Genomic DNA, 22393 nt, shown 5'->3' with positions numbered 1-22393 from the left:
TGTGCTTGAACTTAAGGGGGCAGACTTTTTCCTTCAGGATTTTCTGCTAGAGAGCAAAATTCATGATGCCTTCAATTACAGCAAGTGGGTCTGAAGCAGCAAACCAGTCCCAGACCATCACACAACCTCCACCGTGTCTGACTGTTGGTGTGATGTCTTTCTGTGATGCAGAGATAGTTTCACACCAGATGTAATGGGGAACACATAATCCACAATTTTATGTTAATAATAAACTATATTATAGCATTTATAGACAAATCATTGATCGACAAAATTTTTATTAATATTTTACACAGCATCTTTATTTTTTTTAAACAGCTTGCATAATAATTACCAATATAAAAGTATAAAAACAGTTAAAACTAGTTTTTACTAAAGTCTGTAAATTATGCATGATGCTGCTAATTTGAACAGTATGCAACTGAACAGGAAGGAGCTCGATAAAAATATCCAGCAGTGTTCATGAGTCCTGCATAAGGAATGTCCACTACCCTTGGCTTTAATCACCAACAAAGATGCAGAAAGGCATAACTCCCCTCCTGCCTGAGGACTGTAGCATCTGTAAAAGTGTAACATCAAACCCACCTGTTTTACCGCACATGGCCTCGTAGACCACCTGCTTGCCGCTTGACACGGATCCACTGGCTGAACTCTCTGAGGACATCTGCCTGTTAATCAGACACAGGATAAGTGTAAGAGAGGACTGAAAATGATTATTCTCTGAAGAGTTCGTGCGGGGTAACAACCGCGTTCACCTCTGTGGCCCGACAGATGCTCCATGTGGAGCTTAAAAAAAAAAGAAAGAAAAAAGGAAAATTTTCTGACAGCATGCCATTGTCTGAGTTTTTATGTGCGGCAACAGTGTCTGAAGACTCGTCCAATTACAAGCACAATTTGGAGCCAAATCCAAATAGTTGCTCTTTGTCAGTCAGAGGAGGCGAGTGAGGATAAGTGTTTACTGAGTGCCTCTCGAGAGCTATTGTGACAAGAAGGAGAGAAATTCCTGCTCCTTGTCCAGGGTGATGTGATCACCACGCTGGCAGGAGTACTCTGGTGATTACAGAGGTTACAAACAGGGAATGAGCCACCAGGTAAAGTCGCCATCCTTTCTGACCAGCGAATGCAGCAGTCTTATCTACCGCAAGAGGGTTCACAAGCAGGTCTGAAAATGACAGAAAAGGATTTAAAAAGCCCCTTTCACATAATCAGACAGAGTGCACAGTGTTTTCTCAGAGAACACCATTACAAGAACTACTGAAGCATAGAGCATGAACAGGCACGTCTGAAACCTTATGCATTAAATCTGTTAAGCATTTTTTAGGGGGAACAATAAATAAAGCTTAGCTGGCATTAACCTCTCGCCCTATAACAGCAGCTTGCCAAAGGAGCATTAATAAGGTAATCAGGGTACACACTGCCTCCTTGTAAGGGGCTGCACAGTTGTTCTTTCATACCATTACACAACCACAAATAGAACTGGCCCTCTTTAAGCGTGGCATACCTCCACAGGAAGCAGCCTCTTTCATATCGAGTGGGCGGGGGCCCTGACCTCTGATTCTTCACATCACTTTCTTTGTCAACAGACTCTCGCTCTGTCACTTCGGGAGTCAGATAGCAGCCAGAAACAGTGCAGGTGAGAGCCGATTCTCAGCTTGCAGTATGTACAGAAGACACACGAGCCCCAGAGCTGCAGAATTCACACAGATCTGAAGTTCTTGTGCAAACACAACTCATGTGCAGCTTCGCTTTCCGTGCACGCCAGTGAGCGAAGGCGTCTTAATGCAATTCAGACCTGACCGAAGGGGATAAAGTTTAACCATAAACACACTTTGGCAGCTTCTGTGTGTATACAGGATTCAGCGAAAATAACTACTGTTGTGGCTGATTAATAGGGAGTGAAAGCAGCAGCTAGGCTGACATTAATGGCACTGCTGTAATTGTCACCCTATTAGTAATGCCACACGACAGCCCGGGTTTCCGTAGTTACAGCTGCGACTAACCAAACCTTGCAAACAAAATACCAAACAGCCTCATTTATTTGTGTTACAAATTGCTCCTTTCAAAGCCTTCACTGAAGTCATACCACTCTGAGATCTTGCAGCCCCTCGAGTTGGCAGCTGTGGTATGTTGATAGAGCAAAGAGAGCCCTGCCCTGCTGAGTGTGATACCAACAAGCTGCACACTCGCTCCAAGTACCCGGCCTTAAAATCAAATAGTGATGAGAGTTTGAGGAGGTTTGTTTAGCTGATCCTAAAAATAAATGCTCAGAAGTCATTTAGGCCATTTCTAGAAAAAAAATCTGACAAAACTCTGTAAGGATTTATGTTTAGATGCCCAAACAGGAAGGGAAATCTCGGTTTAGGTTCAATGGAAGGAGTCTGGGAGGGGTTGGATAACCTTGAACTCTGAATAATCCAGCAAGTGATGCTATTCTAAGTTTGAAGGGATTAACTCTATGCAGCGATTGATTTCATATGTGCCTCAATAACAAAAGTATCAAGTTGCCCCTAAAAAAAGGGGGGAAAAAAACCTGGAAGTAACTTATTATCTCTCCGTTTTCTGGAAACAATCCTCTTCTTTCTTCTGGACGGAGTTAACTTTTCTCTGTCATTCTTTCTCTCCTTCCCCACCCCCTTCACCATCTCGTTCTTCTTACTTTCCATTGTTTCCATCAGCGCATTTTTGGTCCTGAAGCTTCCGTTTTTCCCACACTCTCCCCTGTCACACTGGTCGACCACAAAAATGCAGGACAGAGCGGAGTGTGAGGGGGTTCTGGAATTCCACATGCAGAAGGTAAACACTGAAACTGCCAGGAAGACACACACACACACACACACACACACACACACACACACACACACACACACACACAGGAGCAAACATGACACCTACCCAGGTCGGTATTGTATATAACTCATACGCCTCACCCCTTAACCCTTTCCTTGCCAGGTATAGTTGGTGAGCTGGACGTAAGACGTCAGCAGAATGGTGTCCTCTGTGGACATTTACTTTATAAATAGCCTGTGCTCGGATCCTCTCGTGCTTTTTATTTTTTAGGTAACCCAAATGTTACGAGCTCATTGCCAAGTTTAACAGCCCCGTTTTAAACAAGGAACTGGTCCTGATCACAAAGCTTTGGCGGTTGTTGGATAGATGCTGCGACTAGTCATAAATGAGTGAGGGAAATAGCTGGCGGTTGAGCTCAGTTTCACCCCTGTTCCCTTTTTTATTTTTCCTTCTGTACTCTTCACCTTATCTCCAAACCAAACAGGATTTAAATGGAGCCCAGAGTCCAGCCCCTTTCACTGAACCACGTTGTGTTTACGGTTCAGGCAGAAATCAGGCCTGTGATGAAGTTGTTTACCAAGCAGGCAGATACAACCCACGGCCAAAACACTTGGAGCCCTTCACTACACACATATTCGAACTCTCATTAGCATTAGCCGTGTCCCATTGAACTCATGGATCTCATGAACCCTGTTTCCCCTCCACTAACGGTGGCCAATGAAAGCTGCATTTAATGTGCTTCTATTTCCTGACAGCCACTCTTGATTCCTACAGCATTGGGGGAAAGGATCCACCTGCAAAACTAGACTCACTTCATTATTCGCTTTGTTGCCATTTTCCTGATTTCTCCGTCTCGTGTGCAGTTTGGTGGCTTTGGAGCAAAACCGGGACTAATACCGGTCTGGATCGGATTGGGATTGGGCCATGCATGAAAGGAGGATGGAGAGCAGCTGGGTGGTTTTGTGGAGACTTGTGGAACACTTGTCTGATCCGAAATCTGTGTCAAAAGAAAGAAAAACAGGCAATTACTAATGAACTAAAAATGATCATTGTTAATCTGACAACGATTTAGGGGGAAAACTACCGATTTCATGGAACTATAGAGGAGGAGCATCCATCTATGTGAGTGGAGTAGTCTTTGGGAAGAAAAAAAGTCAAACTTTTCCCAAACAGAACAATGGAAGCATGATCACATTTTGGAATGAGGAGGTCACGGAAAAAGAAAAGGTGGCCACGTTTATGAAGGTACTTGGTATAAATCAGTTTGGATATCCCTGAAAAGCCATCCATTAAAACAAGCTTTTTGCTGTTTGAAGTTTGCTGCACTGAAAAGCAAATTCTTAACGTTATTTATTTGTTCATGCAAAAGCTCCCAAAAGCCTGAGGAAGAATAAACTGTTATTATTTTCTGACATATCTAAAGACACATTTCACTCCGTCCACGCAGCGCCGGGGAATGCGTGCATACATTCCTGTCACATCTCACGCCTGTGCCATTTTCTCTGCTGCTTTATACGGTTATCTGACAAGCTAATGGTTTTCCAGCCTGTCGCAGAGTGGCCGTTCAAAGAGCCGACGGGAATATCTGATGTAATTTCTGCGTTGATAAATGAGAAGCTGGGTTTCCAGGTTGCGAGGCCTATGGCCACAATTCAGTTTGAGCGGGGCCAGGAAGGGCACCTTTCTTTGGCTGCCAGGTGGCCCGGAGCCAAGCCGGTGCAGGAGCCACACAGTCTGCACCCAGTAACTGGAACGTGGACTGGAGCGCCGGAACAGACCTCTGTCTCTTTCTCTCCTGCAGCAGCACATACCCACAAATACACATGAGCACCCACAATCAATGCAGGATTACCATTTGTGTCTTTACTGGATCCAAAATCATGAATAATTCAGATGAAGCCAAGAAACATGCAGATCTGAGCAAAACAACTGAATGAATGAGAACTGTTTTTCTACTTAAAGTGTTTATTCACCAAAAATCTCGATCTTCTTGTTTCTTTAGATTTTGCTTCCAAAAAACAAGAACAACATTTACGTAAGCTGTCACACATAAGACGAGTGGCAAAAGGGGACCTACAAAAGGCTCCGTTTCTTTAAAGCTGAGGTGCGTAGTCTGACTATCTGAGCCCGTTCTCTGATATAACGTAGATAATCTTTCATAATTTATATTTACGCTAAGTCCCTCCTCTGGCCTCTACAGCACAATGAATCATCGGTGTGAGCTTGGAGCACTGATCAATCCACAAGAGGGAACTGTCAATCAACGGGAATGTGCCCCAGGTCCCAGCATGCACTGCAGGGTGACGCAGATGCCAATAATTGTCTGTTAACTTGAAGCTAACTGAGGAAGGGGAGAGAGGGGAACGAAAAGGGATTTTTCCTTTTGTGTATTGAAGCTAATTGATTAATGTAGCGTTCAACCTTGGACTATTGTTTTAGCCTGTTCTAGCGTTAGCAGGGGGGTTTTAGCATCACAAGTGCCAGATTCCAGCTAGACTTACATGTTTCTCTGCTTGAACACTGCAGATTTGATTAAAAATGGTGATTTGTAGTTCCTGCAGAACCCAATGAAGGCTGAGGAGATAATTCAGCAGTTAGAATCAGGTGTCTCTGAGGGAACATATAGAAAACATGCCGCTACAATGGTGTTCCGTTAGAGCTTCAAGTTTATTTGTGTGCGCAGTACGAGGCGTGGTTTTCAGCTCCTTTCAGATGGAGACAGGAAGCAGTGGAGGCAGCTGACGTCATGCTATGGACCACAGCCTTAAGTGTCTTGTGTAGGGCTACCAGACAAGACCAAAAGAAATATCACCATGACTGCAACAATTGAGGTCCAACCAAAAACAATGAAAAACAATTTTACTAAGAACAGATCGGAAAAAAACCGTCCGTCGAATTATTCTGCACTGTAAGCCGTCCCATGACAGCTTCCTGTCTCTGGTTCTCTCCATCAATCCCCCCGGACCTGGAAAATGAATAAGTGCACATATCCTGTAAGGATCCCTGGTCAGAGTGAAAGGACAGGACAGACAACTCTTTCTTAATGCTATAAACATTAAAGAAACATGGACAATTACTTTTCTAATCTACTGTTGGAAACAACCATCTGTCCCAGTGAGATAAACACCAATTATAATACTAAATTTACATTTTTTATTTAAATAACACAATAAAAGAGCTTAAATATGATCTATTAATAAAGCTAAGCTCTCTTTAGTGCCCTCCTGAGAAACACCTTTAAATGACTAACTCTCCAATAAAAGCCAAGAAGCTCAGCCAAAACATGGAAACCTAGAGGTTGAGGAGTCAAGTTTAGCCTTCCAGGAGTGAGCGTCTGCTGAGGAAGCTGTTGCCGCCGAACATCATTTCGCTGAGAGGATTTGAATGTGAATCTTAGAATTGTTCTGGAAATGCTAACATGAAAGTCTTCCTCTTGATGTGGGCGTATTTTATGTTTTGGACAGAGTTGTACTTAGGTAAAGGAATATTTTGCACAGACATGAGAGTTTTCCTGTTATATAATTTAACAGTTCTTTTTAATTCTTCCATGCTGCTTTCAAAGTTAAGAGAAGAAAAGCAAAAAGAAGCTGGACGACCTTCTCATCTGACTGTGTTTTCTTAAACCCTCTGGTCAGCATTGAGGCTAGCTTTGGCTGTACCAGGCCTGGGATTTGCCATCTGTACTATACTTGAAGATATATATATATATATATATACACACACATATAAATACACATATATATATACACATATATATATATATATATATATATATATATATACACATACACACACACACACACACACACACACACATATATATATATATATATATATATATATATATATATATATATATATATACATTTATACATACAGATACTTGATTCTTTTCATAATGTCTCTTATCACCTATAGGCAGATGATATTCAGCTGTACTGCTCCTTTAAGGATTCTGAGTTATACAAACTGTCTGAATTACTAGAGTGTCTATCAGCTATCGCCACCTGGCTAGAAGATAACTTCCTTCAGTTAAACTCTGAAAAGACTAAATGTCTGATCATTGCCCCTGAGAGCATGGTTCCCCTGATTAGTTTAAGACTTGGTCGTTTATCCTGTGCCATCAAGACGAACTTAAGGAATTTGGGTGTTATTATTGACCAATCAATGTCTCTTGAAGGTCACTCAAAAACGTTGGTCCGAAACTGTTTTTATCATTTATGAAATATCTCCAAACTGCGAAGGTTGGTGTCAAAACATGAACTTGAAATGGTTCTCCATGCCTTTATCTCCTCCCGTCTAGATTACTGTAACACACTCTTCACATGCTTTAACAAAAAAGCCCTTGACCACCTTCAGTTGGTCCAGAACTCTGCAGCGAGGCTCCTAACTGGAGCAAACAGAAGAGCACACATCACTCCTATTCTGATGTCTCTGCACTGGTTACCCGTTACCTTTACATTTCATTTTAGAATCCTAATTATAACTTTCAATGCTCTACATGGTCAAGCTCCTCCCTATATTACTGAACTGTTAAAGCCTTATGCTCCAACCCGAGCCCTCAGGTCCACACACCAGAACCTTCTAGAAGTTTCAAGGACCAGATACAAAAGTCGAGGTGATCGCTCCTTCCAGACTGTTGCACCTCGACTCTGGAATGATCTTCCTTTATTCTTACGCAGCACTGACAGTCTGGACACTTTTAAAAAACAGCTAAAGACCCTTTTATTTAAAGCTGATTTAAACTAAACCGTTTATTTTTTTATTTTTAGCTCAAATTTTTAATCTTTCATCTGTTTATGAAAATTTATAATTTTCATGACTTTATTTTTTCTGACTTGAATCTAATTCTGTTTTGAGAGCATTTTGATTTTATGATGTTAATCTGTTTATGATTTTATGACGTTGTTTTATTTTGTTTTGATCTATGTGAAGCACTTTGTGATTCTATGTCTGTGATAAGTGCTAAATAAATAAAATTTACTTACTTACTATTTACACTCAACAAAAATATAAACGCAACACCTTTGTTTCTGCTCCGATTTTTCATGAGATGGACTTAAAGATCTAAAATTCAATCCAAATGCACAATATTACCATTTCTCTCAAACATTGTTCACAAATCAGTCTAAATGTGTGATAGTGAGCACCTGTGCTTTGCTGAGATAATCCATCCCACCTCACGGGTGTGCCACATCAAGATGCTGATCTGACATCATGAGTAGTGCACAGGTGTACCTTATACTGCCCACAATAAATAATAATAATAATAATAATAATGATAAAATAAACAAAAATTATGGTGCCTATCTCCAGCAGTCAACGGGCAAGTAGGCGGGGTACACCCTGGACAGAGAGCCAGTCCATTACAGGGCAACACAGAGACACACAGGACAAACAACCATGCACACACACTCACACCTAAGGACAATTTAGACAGACCAATCAACCTAACAGTCATGTTTTTGGATGGTGGGAGGAAGCCGGAGTACCCGGAGAGAACCCACACATGTACAGGGAGAACATGCAAACTCCATGCAGAAAGATCCCAGGCCGGGAAGCGAACCCAGGACCTTCTCGCATCAAGGCAACAGCTCTAACCACTGCGCAGCCCCTACATAAATATACATATATGTATATATACACACACACATATATATATATATATATATATATATATATATATATATATATATATATATATATATATATATATATACACACACATATATACATGCATACATATACACACTCAAACACACACACACACACATATAGATATATATAGATATATGTACATACATACATAAATGATATAATGAAATAATGTAAGAGAGACAAAAGTGTCTGATGTACCTGAATTCTGGAAATGACCTGGTCCTGAATCTGATGATGAGACTTCAGTCTTTGCTGTTGCAGCTGCTGGATAGCAAACTCAAGCTGGTAGCTTCCTTGAGCTGGTTGATAGTGTTGCACAGGGTTAAGACCTTTCACCAGGTTGGACGAAGTCTGCATCCGTCCATCCAATGGACGCTCCTTGTCCTTTAGTGGTCTGTAGATTAGTAAGAAATGATGGGAAACATCAGAAATACCAAATAACCTGATGCTCTTCAATCCCAACTGGTTGACAGCTAAATATTTAGCATGTCTACATAAAATCAACCTGCAAGATAATGCAATGTTCAATTAAACACTTGTTACAGTACGTCCCTGTGTCAAGGTGAAAGTAGAGACAAGTGTATCGTCTTTTTCTGTGTTTGTTTGCAAGATTCTGCAAAAATTATGGGACAAGTTTAATAAAACTTAGCAATTTTCATTATGAGAAAAAGGAAAATTTAGATTATTATTGTATAGAATTCAAATAAAAAATGCAGGCAGGTTTTACTAAAGGTAGTATCCTAGAGGGGAGTAAACTTTGAAAAGGTCAACAACCACAGCATCTTAATGGCTAATTGTGTGCCTTTAAGCACCTCTATAATGAGAAATAACAGAATTGTTGCAGCATCTTTGTTTAATTTCACCATTCAACCTGGAGATTTAACAGCAGCTAAGAAATCCCCCCATTTCTTTCCACGTTAAGATGCAGAACCGCCAGTAAAACATAAAACAAGGCAGCTCACGGCATGCTAGCCAGTGGCTGCTAGACCCGCAGAAGCCTCAAATCAAAGTGTGCAAATCAGATTCAAAGCAGAGGGCAAGTCTGTGGCAAACAGCGGCCGAAGTAAAAACCTTTCCTCTTAGCCTCAATGCTCCCGCTGCTTCACGTTCCATTTACATCACGGAGCCACAACCTGGAAGGCAAACCTTTTGACGAGCTGCACGAGTTTGTAACTGGATTATCTGCCATTAGAACTAAGCCTGTTTCAGGAGGGCTTTTTTTAGCCTCCTGCTAAAGCAATGAGGTGACCCGCCTCCCCTTTCAACAAGCTTGAATTGAGTCTATGTGGAGTCTGGTTTGCTGCTGTATATATAAAACTTCAGCCAAAAATAATGCCATAAAGAGCCCGATTGGGAGCTGCAGGGAAGAATACAAAAGAATGACGGGGGTCTTAACGACAAAAATGTTCTTGGAAATTCCTCCCATTACATATAATAACATAATAACATTTGTCCATAAGTCTGCAGTTAAAGGAAACACAGCAGACCTAAAATCACAATAGCTGCTACATTTTTAGTACCAAACCCTGATAAGCTCTAAAATTAGAATTCAATTAATCTTGAACAACAATGAAAACTGTGGGATAATAATCTCGTGTTGCTCGAGTGGAAAAAAATGTTCTTGTCCTGTGTGGCCAAACAAAAAACACAGGGGATCTTCAACCCATGTTAACATGCTATCCGCCCATGCGTTTCTCACTTCACATTGTAACGTCCAGCAATGGTCAGTTTTTAGGTACTGTTTGACCATTCAGCATCTGGTCAAAAAGGAGACACGAGACTGCATGTGTTCCCTTTAAATCAGCCTGCCTTCATCCCACCAGCTGGAGCTCAGAGCCTGCAGCTCTGACATAGACAATGAAGTGTCAATAACAATGTCCCTTCCAAGGTCCCTCACAGAGCACCCTTTTATCTAAGACTCCTTGCTTCACAGAAGAAAGAAGATTTAAAATCAAATATGAACTTCTAAAACTAATAAGCTAGATAATCATTAAATAAACGTTTGTTTATTGCTACTTATGATAATTAATATAATGAAATGCTTTCATTAAGCTGTGCTCAATGATTGATTGCATGTCTACTTAACAAGGTCCTAACCATTTGCACTCACACAAGAACAAGTAAGGTAAAGTTAAACCCATGACACATAAATAGCCTTTACCCCAGATCAGAGCCTCCGGTATCAAAGAAGGTGTGTTTCTGAGATTCTTGGTAATATTCCTCAAACTTGTCAACCTCTGGTTGGCCACACAATCATAACATGAGAACATTACAACCAGATTATTCGGGTTTTCCGTCAGTTCTAGAGAAGCTTCAGACCGGCCACCCGAAGCAACACCTCTTTAACCACCAAACCTTTTGACACGTCGTCAAAACCTTTTTGCACCTGCGAAGCTGATACAACAAAAAACTGTTCCTGCAGAATAAGCTGATTTATCCAACTCCTTAAGAGTTACTCCTGAGACGCAAACTGGTTCCAACTGTCATTACCTGGAGATGACTCTGGACTGACCCGGTCGTACTGTAGTTAATCTACGGACTCCGGTACCTGGGGTCTCCGACGCGCGTGCCCCCCCACCCCTATAAGAGTATTACAGCTTATTGGTCATAAGTAGAGGTAATATATATACTGAGCTCTTAAAGCACTCAATTTACCAAACCCTACAACATAATAGCACATATTACAAAAACTACTGCTTTGACTACAGGCCAGAGTGATTTTTTTATTTTATTTTTTTTTAAACAAAGGCTGGTCTGTGAAACTTGCAGATTCTTCAACGCAAGAAGACAAAACAAGAACTTGTTCCTTGTTTACAGCCGTTACTTCCTCTTCGTTAAGTGCAGTTTGCACACTGGACCTCAGAGACCTTCAGTGCTACTATTTTATAAGCATCGGGTTGAGCATGTGCTTCCCTTGAACAGGGTGTCATTGTCGACCCCCTCGGAGTGGTCTTCGACACGAAAAGAATTCTACAGATTACTGGGAATCTTAAAACCAGGAGGAAGTGTTTTGTCCAACATAGCAACAAATGCAATAACGGACACAAAAAACCCGCTAGTTATGAAAGAGAAGAACAGATTTACATCTGACTTTCTCATCATGGCACCTGTGTAGAGCTCCAACTATCTAGGACTCCCCTCCCCAGCCGGACGTCTGCACATGGGTGTCAGCTTACTCCACACTGTGCTCGCCGTCCTTTAATACGTTGATCTAACTTACTGCTGAACAACAGAGCCGTGCGAGAGCACATGTGCAGCATCAATCTAACTCTGAGTGAATGTGGGAAAATGGACCGTTTGAGATGACATCATGCCAGAGTATCTTGAAGCCTTGCCTGGTCAGTGTAAACATCAGCTGCCTCAAGAGTGTGAGGGTATTTCCAGCCATTAATCAGTGTTTGTTTACAAAGCTCTACTGCACCAGCACCACACAGGAGTACGGTTAGGATTAGGATTATCGTTCAAATACAACAAAATTGTTTTTAGGGTTTTGTTCAATGTGGAACAATCAAGAATGTTTAAAACTATAGACCTGATTTGTAGGATGTTCTAAATAAAAAGTTTTAATACTACCAATAATAAAATTACATCCTTAACAAAAGTCTTTCAGATTTTACATACAGTAAATCCTCTAATACAGGCCCGGGCCTGTATTAGAGGATTTACGGTATTTATTTAATTTTAGGGCTTCAAATGAGAATACATTTACCTGATTAGAAATGACTAAAGAAATAGAAAAGAAAAATTAGCAAGGCCTTGAAATTTGAACACCTTGTTGTTACAACTAAATTATAGTCCTATAACATCAATCTCACATTTACCAATTTGAGAATAGTTTCAGCAAAGTGTAGATTAAAATACTAAATATTTGTATGAAAAAAACACAATTTGAAATTACATCATAGGAGGCCAGTTAAAGAGTGGAGACAGGATTTAATATGCTATCTTTTAAATGTGCAAATGAAAAAAAATACATACATACAGAAAAAACAAAAGTTCATTAAAGCATAATCAACAGTTGAGTTTCACAATCCCAGATTGTTTACATGTAAACAAACAGTTTGGTTTTAAACATGTTTGGATTAGCTGGATAACCAAATCAATGCACTGGAATCTCTTGTTGTTTTTACCTAAAGGGTTCTCCTTTCTTTACCAACATCTGGCTCCAATCAGAGGGAACAAAAACTTCTCCTCTTTTAAACTCACAGAAAGACCAAATCTGTGGATTTCTCGTCATAAGATTTTCATGAGTGTCTTTTCTAAGATTGTTGATTAATAAAAAAGGACATGTATAAATTTGGAATATAAGACAAACTTAAATATAAAATTAAATAAGCCCCATGCAAGCAGACTCATTTCATGGAGCCGTAGCAACAGAAATAAATAATGTTTTTTTTTTGGGGGGGGGGGGGGGGTTTGCCATTTGGGCATATTAGACCAAACAGAACTATACTGTAGAAAGGGTAGGGTTAGGCTCAATAATACGGAGAGTGCAAAGGCCTATTGAAGCATGTTGTTACAAAATCATTCATGTTGGCAGAGGAGTTAAGCACCCACCTCGTAATTGGAAGGTTACAGGTTCAAACCCCGTCAGTCACAGTCACTGTGTTCTTGGACAAGACACGTGACACACCTTGCCTGCTGGTGTTGGTTGGAGGGACCAATGGCACCAGTGTTCACCAGTCTCGCTTGTTTCCATTCTGTGGCTACATTTAGCTCATCACCACCAGTGTGTGAAGGTGTGTGTGTGTGGGTGAATGACTGGCTGTGTTGCAAAGCACCTTAGGGGGTTGTAGAACTATAACAAATACAGGCCATTTACTGTCATGTTCTGTGTCCCTTTGTTCCCCAGCCCCTCCAGTTGCAACTCCAGGTTCTCCTTTTGTGTTTCATAGCGCCCTCATGTGTCCTTTGTCTGCATCTCATTTATGTGTCTCTGTGTTCCTCATTTGTCCCGTGGTCTTCAGCCTTCCAAATATATATCTCAGGTCCTGTGTTCCTTTAGTCTTCTCCAGTCACCCCTCTGCAGCCAGTCATCCCTCTGCAGTGTTTATAGTTTCAGCTTTTCATTTTATTAGTCTCTTTTATATGTTTTGTCCCACCAGTCTTTGTAGTTCTCCTTCCCTTTAGAATATTAGTTATGTGGTTGCTTTTCTTGTTTTTAGGTTTTTTCTTAGGTCATGTGAGTTCCCTCCCTGATTAAGTATTGCTTTCACCTGGTCCTCTTCCCACACACCTGCAGGTCATCTGCCTCCCATCATGCCCCAGTTTATTTAAGCCCTGTCTTCTCTCAGTGTCTTGTCGGTCCATTGTCGTTGTCAGTGTTGTTTTGTCTGTCTCATGTGTTCTCCTGATCTTGCTCATGAAAGAGCTTCTGTTTTGCCTTTTTTGCCAGCATTTGCCTTTGGACTTATGCCCAGCCTCCTAAAATAAAAGGAGTTTTACTTCATATCCACTTCTGCCTCGTGTCATCCTGGGTTACTGCATTTTGGGTCCAAACCATCCTCTCAACGTGACATTTACCACCATTTGTTCAAACTGTAGCATTAAAGTTATAGTGGTGATAAAGATAATTTGGCTTTTATGGGTTATTGTTTAGTGGTGAAGGTTCTCAGTCGTCCAGGTCGTGGTAATCCAAAAGGGTTCAAATGAAGGCAACTGGACTACTTTGGTTCCTTTAAGACGTTTCGCTTCTCATCCGAGGAGCTTTGTCAACTTTGACTGGAATAAGCTTGACTCTCCCATATTCCAGTCAGAATTGGCAAAGTTCCTCGGATGAAAAGTGAAACGTCTTCACGAAACCATAAAAGTCCGCCCGTCTTCATTTGAACCCTTTTTGTTTAGGTTTACTAGTAAATCTGACTGCCTGCTATGTGAGTTTTAAAAAATGCCTCACAACAACTCAAGTGCTTTGAATGAAGGCAATCATAAAAGAAAGCAGATGTCCAACACAGGAAGAGATGACCGTGTGGGCGTATGAGGACACACTGTATGGTTCAAAGCCCTCTGATTGTCCACACAAAAGGATTTAGGCAACGGTTCTGAGAGTGCTGATGCAGCATACCTGTTAGATCCCGGCAGCAGTACTTCAAAGAGGCGAGCTGCTCTTTGAAACCCATCATACTTCACCCCTGTGGTTGCTAAAAGAGCCAGTGTGCTTAACAGTTTCAGTATGTTTGGCACTAACCATCAGTCCAAGTGCAAGGAGAGGGGGAGGAGAGGGGATGGGACTCAGGAAATATTTTAGGAGCGGATTCGGGATGAAATCAAGACAATTTATCCTAATATCTTATTAAAGACATTCCAGTACAATGGTGCCAGACTGAGAGTCGAGGCACAAGAGAACTTTTTGTATTCCAAGCCAGTTTCTCTCATGGATTTTGGGAATGTTTTCCTAAAATGAGAAAAGCTGAAAGGTACACCCATACTAACATTTATTCTCCGATGAAAGAAAAACTAAAACAACATATGGAAATGAAATCTCTAAAGAAACAAAGTAAAATGACATTTTAAAAATCAGCGGAAACATACAATCCATCAGAGCAATGGATCGATATAAATGTGATTTCTGTTTCGAGAGTATCACATCAACAATAGATGAAGCCATCTGTAAAATTACAAATTCTATTAAAAGTCACTTCTTAGTTTGTGGAAATAAACCATTTTTTTAAATAAAAAAAAGGGGACCAGCCAGACATTCCTGGAATACCCTGACAGCTCGATACATTTAAGGACTGGACTGGAAAAACAGAGTCCGACATCAGGGCCAAGTTGTCTGAGACATTACCAGTCACAGATTACCAGAAAAAAAACAAAAGGAGACCATTTCTGCTTAGATGATGTTGTATTACACTTTCATTCATCTTTACATTTGTAGCTGGGGTCTCTACTAGCATGCACCGTGGCCACGTCAATATTTGGTCTTTTTCAAAGAAGTGCGACGATGTGAGAACGTGGGAACTTTAGAAGACTCAAAGACGAGACAGACATTGCACCACCACCTCCAACACAATATTATTGTCAGCTTGCTTCATATATTGAAGACACCCAGCAGCCAATTCTAATGCTCTATTCCACAAAGTCCAGCTAAAGTAGGAAAAAAGTTAATTTTCCAGACATAGAGTTGCAAAAAAACTGCCAAGAGGGATGTTGGCACTCCAGTTCTTTTCCAAAGACCAACAACCGTCAATCTAAAACGTTGTCAGAGATCATTAAACAAGCTTTTGGATTCTATTGAGTGTGACCATATAGGCCATAAGTGTCTGAAGGGAAGGAGATTAAACAGAAAATTCTCAGGACGGTAATTTGATATGAATGAAATTAGATTTGGGACCTCAACAGCTTTTACTGAAGTTTATACAAACATAAAAAAATGATTCTGTAAAATCAAACACAGCACACTGTGGAGATAAAAAAAAGAAAAAGATTAATGAAGTGGTTTTCTCGCATTTGTCTAAACACCTCTGACAATAACATGTTTCGGACTGAAACTATTGGACCAACCGGTTGTCAGTCTCCACCGGTGTGAGAGGTTCTCCGCTCAATAATATCAGAGCAGGAAAACTAGCTGGCTACTACCCCCCTTTAACGTTAGGACAAACTACCAGAGTCCCAAAAAGTAAAATATTGTTTTAAGTCACAGACAAAAAAATGTTTGGACCAAATTAAAAAAAAAACGGCAACTGGTGTTTAGCGCTATCTCGTTTCCTCTGGAAATGCGGGTTTCGGGGTCCAATAGAAGCGTCTCAGGGAAGATACCCGAGGGTAGTAGGGGTGACTGTTCCATGCCCATGTTTGCGTTTAAAACTTAGCTTGTTCTGTAAAATCACAGCTTTAAAATAAGAATCATCTTTGATTACAATAATATTTATTTTTAGACAGTTCCTTTGTAAACTTTTCTATTAGAAGAAATTTTATCAACTCATTAAAATGGTTTGAAACAAAAATGGATCAATTCTCAAGTGTGAATGATTTATAAATGGACCTTCCAGTTCAAAGACATATAAGGCATCTTGTGTCCTTCAGTCAAGCCTTAAGATAAACAGTGTTGGGATAATGAAGGTACCAATGTCATTCATTCCAAAGATATTTACTGGTCTGTTCTGTAAACGCTTTGTCTTCTTGAACGTACCTTTTGCTGCTAATTGGTTCCTTTCCACACTGAGCAGCTCTCGCGGGCCTTTGGGTCGTGGCAGCTTTGGGGTTCAGAGAGAAACTCTCTCTTCCCAGCATCCTGCTGGCCAGATTCAGGCTGCTCAGCTGTGGATAGCAAGGAAAACTTTGTAAAAGTCACAATAATTTAACTTTATTTACAAATACACTGTCACTTATGCATTATAACAGCGTAATCTCTCAGCAACTAAATAACTACCAAGTCAAACATCTAGACATCCGTCAACCCTGTGTCTTCCTCCCTTCGTCTACCTCTTTTATCGCCTGTATTTATGTGAAATGTACACACAGAACATGGCACAACTAGTCTCCGTTTAGCAGTAAATCCTGCTTCCCCCCGCCCCATCTTTAGCAGGATCAGTTATCATGACTCATCAGACCAAATGTGCTTCTGACCCGATTCGTAGCAAAAAGCACCTTTGTGCCTCTCTGTATTCTCATGAGAATTATGTTCAGTTAAAACCTTACGGGAGGATTAATCACACTGCTGTGCTGCTTTATTTACTTTATTTCCTCCTGAGCGCTGCATGTCCACTGGGAAACTTGTACTCCTGCCAAGCTTTGAACGACGTAAAAGAAAAATGTGTTGGCGTGTTGTTGCACAGCCACAGCTCTGTTCACCTATTAAGTTTGGATGTAGATGTGTACTTAAATATTATTTCTATGTGAATCAGCTCCATCAACGTGTTTTTTGAATTGTTTATTAAAAAATGCACACATGCCAAGGGATTCACATTCGTATAGATAAATCAGTGCACATGATGGCGATTCCTGGCTTTTCTCAATTTTAGTCTGCTTTTGTTTATATTTCCCCATGAGAGTGAGTAATTCCTTAAACCTAGAGGTCAAACATGTAACTTAGCATTTTTCATGTTTGCAAAGTTCTCCTTTTAGCCCAGAGTGATTTAAAGACTTCAAATCTGAGTCCTAAAAAAATCTACATGCTCCTTGAGCCCTTAAGTGCCAAACATTGGACTATTTGATCTCAGCTGCTGCTGAGTCCTGGGCTGACTACTCTTTGGGGAACATGGCAAACCCTTTTCAGATGGACAGAATAATGTATAATCAGAAAGGAAGCCATAAAAACTTCAGTCTGTGTGGTCTGGTGCCATCACAAAAAATAAATTTAAAAAATCCAGCGCAGCAAAGCAGGAGGTGAAGGAGCAAGTAGAGGGTGGAAAGGTCTCGGGGTTCCCAAAGCCGAGGGCCAAACCATTGGGAATACAGGAGAAGGTGGCGATGGAGGCAGCCAAGCTGCCACTCCCGTGCTCGATGCCAGTTTGCCACATTCCTACATTTATAAGCATCAATTACCACAAAGAAAAAGAGTCTGCTTGTTAAGTATCACCAGAAATCACTCCCCCATGGTGCTTCTGATAATGAGACCTCACACAGAGCCATGGCTCGACGCGGCTCACCACTCTTTAGGCCAGGCAGTCTCTAACTTCACTTCCAGACCCCCACCCCAGCCCAGAGACTGAAGGCAAGCTGAAGACTGAGGGAGGAAGGAGCGTAGTACGAGGCAGCAGACCCTCCGGCTCCAACAGGTCTGCTGACAAAAAATAAAATAAAAAACCAGGGAGCAACTAGCTGCTGCTCATCGGAACTGCGTCTGAGCCGGATTTACGCATCAACAAAAGGAAATATTAAAGACCTCACTGTGAGAGACAGCTGGTTCCTCCCCCTTACATAAAACATCACACCGATAGGCTTACTCAAAGCAGCAGAAGCTGTTGGCTTGGTGGACTGAGAGCATAACAAACCTACATGTTGTGTCAGCAGGTTGATGTGACTGCTGCTGGCACAGTGGCGAGCGACCTGCTTGTTAGCCAGTCTCTGCAGGGCTGAGATGAATGCTTGCTGGTTGGACTGGGCTTGGGCAGACAGAGACTGTAACTCCCTAAAAGTCCCCACCGAGTTTGACCCACTGGAACTGCTCCTTCTGATTTCTAAACACATAGAAATAAAATGAATGAGAACATTGTCTTAAATCGAATTGAATACGACACGTAATGAACCTAAGGATACCTTGGCCTGCAGATGTGGGTCTAGAGAGCTTCTGGTTATAGGTGTGAATGACAGCTGGGCCTGAGGAAGTTTCTCCAGAGCTTGATGTGGGAGTAGTAAAGCACTGATTCCTTCTGATCACCTGACCAAACTGCCCTGTGGTCACAGTGCTCGAGGCGGTAGATGCAGCTGTCCGAATTACTTTTGAAGGTTGTGTAATAACAGGGGCAGAAGTGTAGGCAGGAGGGTCAGAATGAGTCTCAGGATGACTAAAGTGAGACTTGGCCAAAGACTGAGCATAAGACGGAGGCTGAGGAGGAGGCGGAGGCGGACAGTGAAGAGGAAGGGATGTCGGAGCGAGAGAGCGGTGCTGCAGATGAACGCGGCTGCAGTTTAAAGTCAGAGGAAAACTGGAGGAGTGCTGAGACGACTGGACATCTGGCTGAGATTTACCAGCTGTAACCTCTGTCTGTTGGTCTGAAGGCAACCTGGATACAAACGGATGAATCTCAGCGGCCCGGAGGTCTGGGTCGCTGCCGATTTTCCCTGCAGAAAACGAGGACTCCGAAGCGCTGGAGTCCACAAGGAAAGCTGATCAAAGAAGAAAAGAAGCCAGAAGTCTGTTATCATCATTCTTTCACCCTGACACATATTTGTTTTCCCACAAATATTTCTAATCATTTAAAGATGGTTTCACCTTTGTTGCTGTTTAAAAAAAAAAAAAAAAACTTGCTTGATTAAAAAAGACAAAATTGGAGCTTACATGATGACTTTTTATGGTTTCCTGAATCCTGAACATCTTTCCTGACACTCGGGACTTTAGTTCCTAGGAACACCATGGCTGTTTTATGTTTCTGAGTGTAGAACGTCAGCACCTCCTCCAGATCAACTTCACTTCAAATTATAATAAAAACACAAGACACGAATATTCAATACAACCAGAATGTGAAACACAGACAGGTTTAATTGTGCTAACCTAGCTGCAGTGATGTACTCCTGGAAGACACTTTGGTTAACACAACACTTCTCCTGAATTTTCTCATGTTTTATCTCCATCTGTTCTGTTTCCTGAAAACATGAACATGGCAGAAGTTGTATTTGATTTAAATATTATTATATAGCTTTTTTTTTTGTTTTAGTCCTTGCACAGAAATGCCTTTTTTAAAGACTGAAACACCTTGTTATAACAGCGGAGAAACTCTCCTAACTGGTGGGACAGGATGCGTCTGCGGTCTTGAAGCGGTAACTGGCGATTTGGGAAGACAACCTTTATATCTTGCTGAAGGTTACAAACTGCTCTTCTTAGGAATCGAACCACCAGCTCCTGTGCAAACAAATGAAACACGAATAAATGTAATAATTATGTGCTTTTCCTTAAAGAATTCTCTTTAAAAAGCTAAAACCTTGAAATTCAACTGAGCACAAATCTGTGCAAGTCCACGCAAATTTTCCTAATAGAATTGAGGCTGCTGCTGCTGATGATGATGTAGACTGAAAAGTTTCCAGTCAGACTCACTTCAACAGTCCGTGTTTTCCCTCAGCATGACCACAAAAGTCCCATACACATTTCAGCAGCAGCTCATGAGTGACAGAGTAATTAGAAATGAAATACATACAGGGGAAACAATGCTTCAGGGTAGTCTGCCGTTTTACCATTTGGTCATTGTCTTTGTCTGGCCATGCTGGGATGGCGTTAGCTCTGCTTTCTGCTAAGAGCCGATGCTGGACTCGGTGCAGGTAGGAGGAGAAAGCTATGCGGGCTTGGACTTTACTGAAGATGAGAGATAAAAGAAAACAAAGTAACGAAAGAGAAACATTCATATACTCTATGGCTTCTCTTGATTGGCAAGACCAATATTACTAACAACAATGAATTCAAAAAGTTAAACAAAAAATGGACAGATCACCCTGCACGCATAAAATAAAACTCAGCTGGTGTTTCTTTGATTTAAATTTTAAAAGGGGACATATTGTAAAATTTCTATTTAGTAATAATAGTTCAATAGTAGATAGAGCATGTGCCTATGAGGTTATTTGCACTAAATCCCTCTCATAAAGCGATTTCAGCTGTTTTAATTTTGACATTTTCAGCACCTTCCAGAATGAGCCATTTCAAGACTGTCATTTTAACTCATTAACTGCCATTGACGACTAAAGTTGTCATTTGCATGTTTTTACTGTGTGGGCATCGGAACGAGCCCCCGCACCGTGAGAATAAACATTCCAGCTCTAAAGCCGATCTTCATCCGTGTACGTCACACGTCACATGATCAGGAAGCAGAAAATCCATGTGTTAGGAGATCGTTTTAGGCCGCTGCTGTAAAAAAAAGTGAGGCGCGAACCAGAAAAGCTTCTGCCGATCACAATTCAACAACGGATTATGAAAGACTGTATAACGCTCGAAACGCGCAAATTCTTCCTGATGTAAGAGGTGAGTCTATTCTTGGTTTTGTTAGTTTTGGTGTTGACATCATCATAGAGCGCAACGTGACTCTTAAAAAAACTAAAAACGCTGAAAAACGCTGGCAGCGAAGGGCTTTTCTCGTCAGGAAACAGCTGGCAGTGAATGAGTTAAGAGAATGACCTGGAGCTGGCCAAGCCCACTAATTCTATTAGCTGAGAAGCTCCAGCAGCAGTTCTCTCTCGCACATGAGAGGTGGTTCTAGTCTAACTTCTCTGTTTGTGACATCACAAACGAGAACTTTTTGAAACTGCTCGTTTTAGGAACATAATTCTTAAAACCATACACAGAAAACAGATGAACAGTTTTCTTTCATGTTTGCAGTAAAGAGGCAACAGACACCCACATGGCTGCACAAAAGGATACACAAGCTGACATTTGAGTAATATGTCCCCTTTAAGCAACAGAAGACAATTAGTAATGTAAAATATTTAGTTCTTGTTATGAATGAATTCATCACAGCTGAAAGTTCTATTCTTCCTTTGTGCTCCGTTTTCATTTCAGGGTGTTTGGGCTGGGACCTCCTCTCTTTTATGACCCGTGCTTGCAAAAATGTTTTATTAGCTTTCATTTTCTTTTAGTGGCTTCTGTTTAAAAAGGGTCAAAATTCTATGAAGCTTAAAAATAGACTATTTGTCATTTACAACGGTGACGAAAAAACTCCATAAAGCTGATGTCATTAATCTCAAAAACAAGTTTGTATGATAAAAAAAGAGGTCTACAACTGTGAACTGTAATGAACTGATAAATAGATAAACCTGTAGAAACTAAATACAACTGGAAAAATATATTTAAAAATAAATAAGAGCTAAGTTTTATTTTTCTTGCACATTAATGTAAAGTTGACTTTTTGTTATTGTAATTCCTTCTTTGATTTTGCATTTTTAACAAAAAGAAAACAATGAAATCTCGTTAAGACCAATAAAACCCCTGCATGCAACAAGGACTTGACTTTCTCAGACTCTTTCTGCTCAGTGCAGCTTCGTAACTTATAAAATGCAGAGGTTGTAAACATGAAGGAGATGAGGAAGGCGGCCCAGACTGACCTGAGGTCCCACCCCTGCTGAAGGATGTTGAGCAGGTTGACCGTAGGTCTGGCATTGTGCACGGCTGCCTCTAAGCTGGACAGAGATTTGTTGTGGCAGCGCTCCAGTGGTGTGTCCACTTGTTTTCTTTGCGCCGTTACCAAAGCCTTGTGTGAGGCTGGCTCAAGAATTGGTTGCGCCTCCTCTCTTTCCTCCTGAGCACACTCCTCTGCCTCCTGACTCCTGTTTTCAGTCAGGGAGGCCTTGGATTCCCTCCCTGAGG

At 41.1% G+C, this 22393-nt stretch overlaps 1 protein-coding gene across 4 annotated transcripts in view; it reads right to left on the bottom strand.

Annotated features, from left to right (window-relative positions):
• The window catches only part of ttll5 (tubulin tyrosine ligase-like family, member 5), a 62115-nt gene that overhangs the window by 5178 nt on the left and 34544 nt on the right, over positions 1–22393 (bottom strand). For all 4 annotated transcript variants that reach the window (XM_054741575.2, XM_054741578.2, XM_054741576.2 and 1 more), the window contains 11 exons: positions 22132–22387; positions 20278–20395; positions 19802–19948; positions 19601–19692; positions 19388–19518; positions 18646–19215; positions 18385–18566; positions 16577–16704; positions 8644–8839; positions 3600–3784; positions 586–668 (listed from right to left, as the gene is read on the bottom strand). In XM_054741575.2, the coding sequence (XP_054597550.2) occupies positions 586–668; positions 3600–3784; positions 8644–8839; positions 16577–16704; positions 18385–18566; positions 18646–19215; positions 19388–19518; positions 19601–19692; positions 19802–19948; positions 20278–20395; positions 22132–22387 (2088 nt within the window). The remainder of the gene's footprint in view (positions 1–585; positions 669–3599; positions 3785–8643; positions 8840–16576; positions 16705–18384; positions 18567–18645; positions 19216–19387; positions 19519–19600; positions 19693–19801; positions 19949–20277; positions 20396–22131; positions 22388–22393) is intronic.

This window comes from Nothobranchius furzeri, chromosome 18, assembly GCF_043380555.1.
Source record: "Nothobranchius furzeri strain GRZ-AD chromosome 18, NfurGRZ-RIMD1, whole genome shotgun sequence".
NCBI classification, from domain to species: domain Eukaryota; kingdom Metazoa; phylum Chordata; class Actinopteri; order Cyprinodontiformes; family Nothobranchiidae; genus Nothobranchius; species Nothobranchius furzeri.
Note: the sequence above shows the minus strand (reverse complement) of the source record. Positions and strands in the feature narration are given on the sequence as shown.